The sequence below is a fragment of the Vavraia culicis genome, assembly GCF_000192795.1.
Source record: "Vavraia culicis subsp. floridensis unplaced genomic scaffold supercont1.5, whole genome shotgun sequence".
NCBI lineage: Eukaryota > Fungi > Microsporidia > Pleistophoridae > Vavraia > Vavraia culicis.
The window spans coordinates 125,645-137,062 of record NW_007360608.1 but is presented as its reverse complement, the minus strand read 5'-3'; the positions used below and the strand labels follow the sequence as shown (position 1 = coordinate 137,062).

At 39.1% G+C, this 11,418-nt stretch overlaps 4 protein-coding genes and 1 non-coding gene across 5 annotated transcripts; 3 read left to right on the top strand and 2 right to left on the bottom strand.

Annotated features, from left to right (window-relative positions):
• Positions 1 to 871: 871 nt before the first annotated feature.
• Positions 872 to 944, top strand: VCUG_02792. The gene has a single exon. It is a non-coding gene; the product is annotated as a tRNA-Arg (tRNA).
• Positions 945 to 1,952: 1,008 nt separating this feature from the next.
• Positions 1,953 to 3,673, top strand: VCUG_00490 (uncharacterized protein; the record flags this gene model as incomplete). Its single annotated transcript, XM_008075320.1, has 1 exon — positions 1,953 to 3,673. The coding sequence occupies one exon, from the start codon at positions 1,953 to 1,955 to the stop codon at positions 3,540 to 3,542; it is 1,590 nt and encodes a 529-aa protein (XP_008073511.1). The 3' UTR covers positions 3,543 to 3,673.
• Positions 3,674 to 3,803: 130 nt separating this feature from the next.
• Positions 3,804 to 6,125, bottom strand: VCUG_00489 (uncharacterized protein; the record flags this gene model as incomplete). Its single annotated transcript, XM_008075319.1, has 1 exon — positions 3,804 to 6,125. The coding sequence occupies one exon, from the start codon at positions 6,123 to 6,125 to the stop codon at positions 3,804 to 3,806; it is 2,322 nt and encodes a 773-aa protein (XP_008073510.1).
• Positions 6,126 to 6,748: 623 nt separating this feature from the next.
• VCUG_00488 (uncharacterized protein) lies at positions 6,749 to 7,963 on the bottom strand (the record flags this gene model as incomplete). Its single annotated transcript, XM_008075318.1, has 1 exon — positions 6,749 to 7,963. The coding sequence occupies one exon, from the start codon at positions 7,961 to 7,963 to the stop codon at positions 6,776 to 6,778; it is 1,188 nt and encodes a 395-aa protein (XP_008073509.1). The 3' UTR covers positions 6,749 to 6,775.
• A 75-nt stretch (positions 7,964 to 8,038) lies between these two features.
• On the top strand, positions 8,039 to 11,201 carry VCUG_00487 (uncharacterized protein; the record flags this gene model as incomplete). Its single annotated transcript, XM_008075317.1, has 1 exon — positions 8,039 to 11,201. The coding sequence occupies exon 1, from the start codon at positions 8,058 to 8,060 to the stop codon at positions 11,199 to 11,201; it is 3,144 nt and encodes a 1,047-aa protein (XP_008073508.1). The 5' UTR covers positions 8,039 to 8,057.
• Between the last annotated feature and the right edge of the window lie 217 nt (positions 11,202 to 11,418).

The following is an 11,418-nucleotide window of genomic DNA, read 5'->3' as shown; positions in this document are numbered from 1 at the left end:
TATAGAAAGATATCAAGGCAAATATGAAAGCTATGCGCTCAGCGCGCTTGGAAAGTTTCTGTGTTGATGGCAAATGTTTTATTCGAGGAAACTTCCAAAAAGTCGAACAATTTAGTGTTTTAGTGGACACGCTGTACTGAGTTCATTAACGTGAACATTTATTCCGTACGAGCCACGAAATTCTACGTTGCCGTGCAAACACAGATAAAATAGAATGTGCCGGTATGAAACATGGTATTTGACCTATAAATGATCGTCTCATTATAAATTTAACGTATTTACAGTATCAGCACGTAATATTTTTGTTCGAGAGGTGTTTTCTTTTTGGATCCATTGGTGTAGTAAAATATTTGACACTTAAATTTTTTTACGTGATGATGAGCAGCAAAAGAACGCATCACAGTTGACTCGGTTTGGAGTTTTCAATTTATTGCTTAATTGAAAATGGACCTGCAGATTGGATTTTTGGCGAGAAATGCAGCATGTCACACGCCGTACTATGTTTGTGTTTTTAACTTCTTTCCCATTTTGCTCATCTACGTGTCATAACATGTAAATAGAAGAAAATAAAAAGATCTTATTTTATGTGAGGCAGTATATAATCGTGGTTCTACACGTACCGCAAGGTTGTGTTATCTCCAATATCAGAACATGAATCAATGATTTGCTCATGTATACAGGTAAATGAATGTGCATTGAACAGTGCACTTTGTATTACACACTAATTTATGATTAATTCTGTGTAATCACAATATTTTATTTACTTTTAAGCCGCATCTCCATATTTAGAATCTGCTGACCGGTCTGATTTGAACCGCTGATCATCAGTGTACTGTAAATTAATTATAGTCCTTAAAGCGTGATGGTGGTAGCGGGCGTGGCGCAATGGTTAGCGCGTGTGACTTCGGATCTCAAGGTTGTGGGTTCGAATCCCTCCGTCCGCGGCAGTTTTGGAGCTCTAGAAATGTTTTTTATAACTGGCAGGTGATGCCATCAGATCGCATTGTTGCTGTGATACAACGTGTCAAGTGTTTACCATTTATTTGTGCTTGATTGAAACTTCTGTTCTATTCTGTGCTCACAAGCGACTTTGTTGCTGGATGGTCCTATGATCTGCGGACAGCGCAACCAATACCTGTTATGCTCGGCAAGGTGTGAGGCTCTAAGAGATCGATTAACAATATAATCATATTCTGTATTTACGTGAAAGATTATTTAATGTATATTATGGTGATGTAATGTGATAGAACTGGTTTCTTACATCATATACTTATATCACCCGCTCATGCTTCATTACATTCTTTATTTGGTATGTTCATATTAGCTGGTCATCATTTCTTGGTTAGAAACCTGGTAATGTCACCTCAGAACTACAATGCATGGACAAATTTCCTGACGCATCGAATGCCTGCCATATTCTACGGCATTAGGTTCATAGTAACAGATCATCTTGTTCATCTAACAAATTACCAATTTAAGGCAATCATTTGTGTCAATCAACAAATTCGTCATTTCCACCACACATAGGCCTAAATTAGTTCGTATTATACAAATATCGCAAATAAACACATCTTTATCGTATATCTCCCGTATGTTACGTCCATATCTCAGATTAACCAGCAACTGTAATTAAACATATTCTAAGACTAATACATGGCATAGCTGGCAATTATGTATAATCACAGTTCTGAAACATTTGTTATGTTGTATGTGATCTTTTCTAATTGATCAAGCCTTTGTATGAACATGCATGATAGGTCTTTTAAGCGCAAAAGAATATCCTGAACGATGCTTATTATTTAATGTAATGTCACATCTTTATCACAGCTGTTCCTAGATAGCAGACACAATTTACCTCTTTTGCCTCAATTCCAAAGAACAAATTACTTTCCGTCTTTTAAAACATGTCGCAAAAATTGGTGTTTTAAATTCATACCCATAGATTTTATTACATGAAGAACTTCAATCTGGAAAGCATGCGCCATCTCACAGAAATAGAAAACATCTTTATCGAGCTGAAAAAGAATCGAGTAAGCCGAAAGACGCAAGAACAGAGGCAAATTGAGTATAGAGATAGCACAGAGATAGAATTGCTTACACTGCGTATTAAGGAGTTGGAGAATGAGGTGTTGAGATATAAGAAACATGTGAAAAAAATGAGTAGGATGGAGCAAGAGAGCGAAGTCGCGCGAATAGTGAGCGAAAAAGATGCGGTCATAGAAGGACTTAAGAAAGAATTGACCGAAATGAATAGAACAATTGTTGATTTGAAGGATAAAGGCGAAAAAATGCGGCATGAATACAACAGTAAGATCGAAGAATGTAGAAAAGATCGCAGTACCCTGATAAATAACCATATGGATGAGATTACGATGCTTCAGGCAGCACATGATGCGGCAAAAAATGGGTTGCTGGGTGAAATAGTAGTTTTGAAACAAGAGAGGATGGCTGTTGATGATGAGAAAAAAGCGATGGAGCAGACGATACAAGAATTAGAAATAAAGGTTGAGGAGAAGAAAGCATTACAAAAAATGGTATCAGAGTTTAAACATGTCGAGAACAGGTACAGATCAAAGATACTCGATCTACAGAACAGCATACAGGTTTATGTGCGACTTAAACCTAAAAAGAATGCATTCGATGAGATTACTGATTGTGTTAAATACACGATGAGCGGTAACTCGCTAATTTCAGAGTGTGAAAACAGGAAGAACGTGTTCGAATTTGATAGAATACTATTACCTGATTGTGGGCAGGAGAACGTATATGACGAGATATGCAGTGTAGTTCATGGTTTTTTGCAGGGATACAATGTCTGTATCTTTGCTTATGGCCAAACAGGGAGTGGAAAGACATATACCATGCTTGGAGACGATAATTCACTCGGACTCATTCCCAGGACGGTTAATAGTGTGTATGATGAGCTGACTGGAAAGGATTTTACGTTAAAGTTGCGAATTACTGAAATTTATAACGAAAAGGTGAGGGATTTAATAAGCAACGATAATTTAACGAGCAACGGGCTGGAAACAACCAGTGTTTTAGTTCACAGCAAGGAGGAGATAATGGACTACATCGAAAGAAGTACTAAATATAGGGTGACGGAGGCAACAGACTGCAACTCGTCCTCGAGCAGAAGTCATTCCATCTATTCGTTGCAACTGAAAGTCAAGGGAAAAGGAGAAACCATTGAAAGTACATTAAATTTTGTCGATCTGGCCGGTTCTGAGCGAATCAAGGAATCTCATGTAGAGGGCAGAAGGCTGAAGGAAACACAAAATATTAACAAGAGCCTCTTAAACCTAAAAATAGTCTTCAATTCAATTATAAACAAAGATAAACACGTGCCATACCGAGATTCAAAGTTAACATATTTCCTTAAGGGCAGCCTCGAGAACAAATCGAAGGTTCTCATGCTGCTGAACATATCAATTGACGAGAAGGACTACAACGAAACGCTGTGCTCGCTGAGATTTGGTCAGGTAGTCAGCACTGTGTGTACTGGAAAAGGGGCCAAGCAACTTGTAAAGGAAATAGAATGATGTTATAATAAACGCCTTTATTAAAATATGCCTACCAGTATTGAAGTTTGCAATAAAGCATTGTTTTTGATGGTATAGAAGTGCGGTATGCACGTGCTAATTATCGAGCATTGCAACAAATGCGATTTATCTACATCGTTTGAATTTTCATAGTGAGATATCAACATTTTTGCCTATGATTTTGCGAAGAAAATGACGAATTAAATTATACGCAAAGTGTACAGGCGTATGTACCGCACAAGATCACCAATTTTGGTATATTTATTTGTTGAAAAAATTAAACACTACTTTGCCCCGCTCGTTTCCCAAAACTCGTACTAGTCTTTCCTCGCTGCTGCAGATCATCTCTTTCAAGTTGTTAAAGTTCTGTTGTATCCTTCGTATGCAAAACGAGTTTACGCCAGGAATAGACAGAAGCAGTTCGAGCATATAAGGATCGATTGTAAGCTGATTCACCCTTTCCTTCTCCATTTCTTTTCTTTGCAGGCATCTTAAAAGCTTTGCACTTAGAATATCGTTGTTGGTATAAATAAATCTTAGCTTTGTGAATTTGATAGCAAGAAGCACAAATTTAGAAATCAGGCTATTTTTGAAAATTTCGTTCCTATTGCTATACGCGGCTAGGCTAAGTTGGCTTTCATACTCTACTAATAGATAATAATTGCTGTGGTTAGAGGATAATCGTGTCATCTGTGACAACAATCTACCATTATTCAGACTCATTATGAGATCATAAATAGTCTTGCGCTCAACCACAAAATTGTCAAAGAGGTAGTCTCCTTCTTCTAAACACACCACTCGCACGTTATTTTTGGCTTTGTAAAGAAAAAAGGGAAGGGAAGCGCGTAGCTCACGGAAATCTACGAGAACATTGTATTTTGATTTTGAGGAGCATATATCCTCCTCTTCTACATCAAACTGCTCGTCTTCAACATCAATAAAAAAATTAAAGTCTTGCAAACCAAGCTTGGCCTTTTCATTTATAAAGCGCTCAAATGCTTCCTTCTCCTCTCTAATTCTTCTTACATATTGTTCTTCCTCATAACTTTCCTTGTAGTAGAGAAAGTAAATCAGCATTTTCCGCCGCATTCTTTCTATTTTTCTGAATGTACCGAGATTAAAATCCACAAGAACGACAATGTTTTGCTGTATTACATCCAAATCGTTGTGTTTTGCAAATTTTACTCGACTTCCCACATCTAGTGATAAAACAACTTCCTTGTTATGATCATGTCTTGATACTATGAGTACGTTCTCCTCAGGATGTTTTGATAATATTTTGTTTAACTCAATCAATTTTTTATTTTTGATATCTAAGCCGCTCTTTTTGCGACTATCAGTTTTGAGAATACAACGATCTTTGCTCGTCGTGACAGGAAATGTAGCACGGTCATCCGAGTGAACCTGTTCTGCCGTCTCTAAGCCAACCGTTTTACTGCTTGTAACGGTATCGGTCTCCTCCAGCTCAGTTTTGCTCTCCTTGCAGTCGTTATTATTTCCCTTTTTATCCTCAAGCTTCATTCGCTTCACATCTACCGCCCCATATGCGTTCTTTAAATCGTATTCATCATGGTTGTTTACTGATATACTCGACCAGTTCGGTACATCTTTTTCTGCCTTTATTTTTTCTATCACCTCCATCACCATATGTGATGCTGTGTTCAGTATCCATGTTCGGCCCTTATTTGCTATTTCTTGGTTGTAGATTTCTGTAAAAAATGCAATAAAATAATTCAAATCTAAGGTAAACAACAAACCAAGACTTCTTCTTAAGTTGCCCAGATCTCTTTGCAACGTTTGGCTGATGTTATTGAGAACATTTACCGGTATGCTGTGCTCTGTTGTTTTCTTGTCGTCCGATCCCGTGGCATGCACCTTTTTGCTAGTGTAATATTCATTGAATGAGATCCTTTTTTTGCTGTATTTTTCTTTTTCATTTGTTACGCTTTGTATGAGATCCATTAGGTACAGCTGGATCTCTTCGAGCCAACCACTCATTTTCATTTTCACTTCTACAAACTCCGAGGACGTGTTCAATTCTTCGCTTACATCCTTTTGAAAACGTGGAAAGAGTACAACATTGCGTAGCTTCAGAACACCAAGGAAGTCATCCAAATAAAAATGTCCTTTTGACACTTTAATGGCATCTTCTGTGAATGCTTTTATCACAGTGTTGCTCGAGTTAAGCGCCATGTAATGCAATACAAACGCAGTAATGGAATTTTCCTTTACCTCCTCGGCATTTACCACGAATATAGCAGAAATCAACTTTGCATCCAGGCTTTTATTGAGTAAATCAGAAATAAGTGCCTGAGCCTGGCATATTTTGACACCGCCTATTTTGTAATTTTCTATTCTTTTAAGTGTACTATACGTTTTCAGAGACGTAAATGATTCATTGGCGAATAGCGTATCGAATTTGTCGTTGGAATTGATTATCAGACACAGGGCATCTGGGTAGTTATAGAGTGAAGCAAGTGTTATCACCATTTTTGGCAGATTTAATCCTTCTGCCATCATGAGAAGATGTGGCTCAGACGAACACTCCTTGAGTACTAATTTTTCATAGCTGAGAAATTTCATGGACCAGGGATGAAATTATGTAGCAAAAAAACTGGCTTTGTTTTGATGATCTGATAAGCAGGATAAATGTACTCTGTCAAATATCTATAGTTTTAACGTTGGCGATACAAAAGTAGATGTTCACAAGCATATTGTTCACAGAGAGTTGCATTTGTCTGAGAAATAGAACCGTGCTAATTAAGAATCATCCATGAATTAAAAGCGCCAAGATAGATAGCACTTAGAGTATGCCCGGTGTTTTTGCATATCGACGTGTAATTTTGGAAATTTTAAGCAGACAAACTTAGGCGAACAAGTTTAAGAGACAAGTTGATCGGCAAATCAATTAAAATAGATTTTCCGCACTTTCAAAGATACAAAACTTTGCTCTCGTGCATTAGCAATGAATTATGGATTTAACCTTATTGTTCAATTTGTATTTTCCCAAACCTGCTCATCAATTGATAGGATAACACGATTTAAGTCAGCAATTAATTTTATCGAATAGTGTAAACAAGCGAGAAAAACAGGAAAAAATAATCGAAGAGATAAATAAATGTATTTCCAAACAAAAAACGGAAAACCTTATACACTTGACTAAAACCTTCTTTACGATGGTATTTGTTGAGAATGTGAGATGGAAATCCAAAACTTTCAATTTTACTTATCTATCAACTCTCCTTTTTAACAATGGCCTCAGTCTTTTTCCTAATAAGCACAAGAACAGCAAGACTTATCACCGCCACTATAATGAAGACCAGAATGATGTTGTTATTCATTCTGCTCATCTTATTTCCCCACTCGTTAACGAGATGCTGCGTTTCAAAGAGACTGCGCTGCAGGTTTCTGACCTCAAGTTCTAAATCACCAATCTTTGTGCCGATTATTTTGGTGCCATTTTGTTTCAACGATTCCGAAAGATTGTCCGTATTGGTGAGGATCTCTCGTATTTGCTTTTGTTGAGATATCACAGCGTTCTTCGCGTCCATCGCGCTTTCCAACACGGTGCCTCCACCTGGATGCCCGAGTATGCTCCGCAAATATGCCATCATGTGCTCGACTGCCGATATCATGTATTGTACCTCCTTCGATGGATGGTCGATGTCTGTACCATAACGCGGCAAATCTCTTGGTGCCTCTGAATGAACCTTGTACGGGTCGTATTCTCTGCTTTCTGTTCTTTCATAGGACTGAATGTCACGTATGACAAATATTTTGTCCATCGGCACTTTGTGGTATTGTGTAGAAATGCTGAAATATTTCTTTCCCTCTCGCGGGCCAAGAATAGGAGCTTCTATAAACCGAAGATTGTCATACAACAGCCTTTCGTCATCATAGACCTCAACTTTGAAGTTTTTCTTTGTGGAGATAACCTTGATACGGAAGTCGTTCACATCCCTGAACCTTTCGGGATTCACAGTGTCTCTTAAAATGATAATGTCGTCCGGGTGTCTTGGTACCTCTTTGCCATCATTTGCACCCAAGACTATTTCTAAACCACGGCCCAAAAACTCAATGCCCGTCATTAAGCCACTGAATCTGTTATTGACCCCGTTAAAATCGCCGCTGTGCATCTTCTGATCCGTGTACCACAGGTATATTCCTGCAAACTCGGGGTAATTCAGATGCAGATTCTTAAACTTGAACTCAAACGACCATTCATCTTTTGTATTCATGTGGTTGAAGTCGACCAATGATCCTTTGTCTGCACTCACCCTCATTTGTATGCCCTCCTTCTTGGCAATCGCGTGATCTAGAGAAACAAGCTTTAAGTCTTCCTTGTCAATAAACCTGATATCTCCAATTTTCGTTTCGTTATAATCTGCCTTTATGGCAACGAAGAAAGCAGCCAATAACATTTTGTTTGTTTATTAAAAATTTTCCTTAAATAGTTAAACACAAAACAATGTTTCAAACCATCAATAATAAAATTGCGGTGATGTAAACATTAGCATGATATTTCTTGTTTTGTTGGACGTAGCACTGGCAATCGTATGTAATTGCAGAGAGTATACGAGGGAGTGCCAAGAATATTGTGCAAAGGAGAGGCAAGATAACGGTTTATCTAAGGATAAGCTGTCAAATGAGATAACTGATCCAGGAAAAGGTAACAACCAAGCGAAAAACGCGGTTATTACTGCGGATGATGGGAAGGATAGCGCTGGACCTAAGCATACAGGTACTCTTAAGGATTTTCTGAATGATTCATTCAATATTGACACAGATGAATCTAAACGATCAAATGTGCCTGGTACGAAGAATAGCACGGCATCGAATACCGCCGAGACAAAGATTTTACAAACAGATAGAATGAGTGGTAGCGCGAAGGAGAAGACAGCTCAGAACGACAAAACAGTTGGTGATAAAAGGAAGGAAGCGAACAAGCACGAAAAAGGAACGTCCAATACTTTGAAACAGAGCAACTTGGTTGGCAGCAGCAATATGAAAAATGGAGCTGTAAATTTGGGGAGTGCTGGACTAAGCGAACAAGCAAGGGGACCAAATAATGTGGTGCAATCACAACTCACCGTATCGGACGTCTCTCATAACGCTATTGTTTCCACATCTCCCGCTGATGATTTAACGAAGTCGAATCTGACACAACCGATTGCCACTAATCAGGGTACACCGGTTGATAAAACTACCAGCTCAGCCAATGTAGTGCAGGCCACTTCTAATGACACCAAAAAAAGTCTCTTGGGTCGTGGTGTGCGGTTGGGTTCGAATGGCACCGACTTGGTGGAGGATCAAGCTGTAATTGGCAAAAGCAACTTGCTTGGTGCCAATGGCACCGAGAATAGGCAAACAATCCCGGAAAATTTGAGACAAAGCAGTCTGAATGAGATAGCAGGTCCAAGTTTAATACCCGGTGTGGTAATGAACGCGGCACCCGCACCTATGGACGTAAAAATGGTTGTGAAAGAGGAATCATACCCTGATAGTAATCCAACATTGATACAGCTGCCTGCTAAGCCTCCTGTTGCCATAAACGAAACACCGCAAAAGATACTTGTGGCCTGCTCACCGCCAGTGCCATCCATACCTAACGACGTAAATCGGACAAGTAATGACATCCTTGCACAGTTGATCACGCTGATTAACAGCCAGCAAAATCCAAATACAATCGCTCGTCCAGGAGCGAACGCCGGTGGTGGCATAGACACTGAGCATCGATACCTTAGAAACAGTGGCATGGATAACAATCAGGCGAACTACAACGATACGCAGTGCAAGAACGACGTGTCATGTATGCAGATAAAAGACCTACAGATGGGAGGAAACAAACGGGACAGCATGGAAGATAGACAAAAGCGAAACAGCGACCCATGTTTATTTTACAAGATGCTAGTTGATTACTCGAAGGACATAAACTTCCTGTCCCCAGACATGAAAAAAGAACTGAATCGTATAAAGAGCAAATTTATCGAAAGGTACAGATCGGAATTGAAGAGCTGTCTGGGAATGGTAGACGAAATTGGTGAAGTGAGAACACGTTATGCAACAAAAACCAAAGGTATATTTGACGGAATCGTAGATTTTTTTAAAGACAACAGTACGAATAGTAGAAATACCGAAAGACCAGGACTGCTATTTGATGAGATAAACAACGTAAATGGTCTAGGAAGTACAGCTGAGAGGCTTGACACGAATTCGGAATTGTCACAGAATTCGGACGGCTGGTCCAATGATATAACAATTACACGATATGTAACATTAGATGGTAATGATAAACTTGCAATTTTAGGGAGCAAGACTATTACTAAAACGGTTACGGTGAGCGAAGACCTGAGAAGTGAGAATGAGGAAAAAGGAAGCAGGTCAAACGACCAAGTGGCGAAAAGAGTTTACAAACGAGACATATCACAGGATAACTCGCCAAAAGAAAGAGAAAATGGGGATGCAGACAATAACTCAGAAAAAAACTCTCAAAATGAGTCATCTGGTGCAAGTAGCACAAAGGAGACTGGCAATTCTTATACAACCTCAACACTGCAGGAAACATCAGCGGTGGAAAAGACTAGCACAGTAACACAAACACTTACCAAAAGCACAACTATCATTATCACACAAGACAGCTCGAGCAGTTATTCGTTTACCTCCCAAACACATGAAAATGCAAAGAGCTCATACAGCGACAGCACCAGCCTAGATACATCAAGCAGCTCGTCACCCGGTGTTTCAAACACTAATGCTAGAACGGTGAGCGGTGATAACCTAGATATCTTGTCATTTATGAAAAGATTAGACGCAAATAACTATACGACTGCTAAGGATACCAACGGCAATAACATTTTAGAAAGCATCTACTCAATTATAATCGAAATTAAGAACGATGAAGTTGTCGGGAAGACAAAGAGTAGAGAAAAATCGGTGAGTGCCTCTACAAGCACCGACAAAGCTGTCAGCACGCTCACGATCACGCAAACAGTCGATAAACAATTAATAGGACAAACGGGGAGAGCGAATAGGAATGGTATGAATACCACTACTGTCACCAAAACGATCGAACAGCCCGTTACACCACGTGTTGGCACAATAAACAACCAAGAAAACATACTTAAGGAGATACGAGAGGAGCAAAAGTTGCTCATAGAAAAACTGAAGGATTTTTTGGATCAAAAAGAACAGAAAAAACTCGAGAACACACAACCTGCCAGTCCCAAGATGTTCGACAGCATCTATTCAACGGTCGACATTAAAACCATCAAACCAGCAATAGAAAATATGAAAAAAAGTATAGGCGCATTCAAGAAAGAGTTTAAAGTTGATTCGGACATAAACATTGAAATTGTTTCAGAATCACCAAGCATTGGTTCCTTCAGTCAGACCCTGAGTGTGCCCGATACAATATACTCGAGTGTTATCGCAGATGCAAAAGAACACAGAACATTATCGGGTTCAGATACAGAGACGATAAGCTTATCAGTACCTACTGAGACAGTCGAGCCTGAAAATTCTATGCAATACTACAAAACAATCGTTCTAAGGCACAAGTCGGGAGAAAATGACAAAGAAAATATTAAAATAAGAATAGAGGATCAGTCCGAGTCCAATTCAGACGTTGAAAAGGTGGTTGTAAGCGGTGAAGAGACATAGATTAGAAGCATGTATAATATATATGCGCTTCATAGATAAATACATAATTTCTAAACGATACTTTAGCACGTGGTGATACCCACTGTACAGTTTATTTACAACCACAACGTGCTGCACCCTGTTGATCGCGCTAGGCATGGTCAAAGTCATTGGTAAAGCGTTCTGGATGCAATTAAGCTGTCTGTCATGAACGTTCTGCTGAGGAGCGTGATAGACT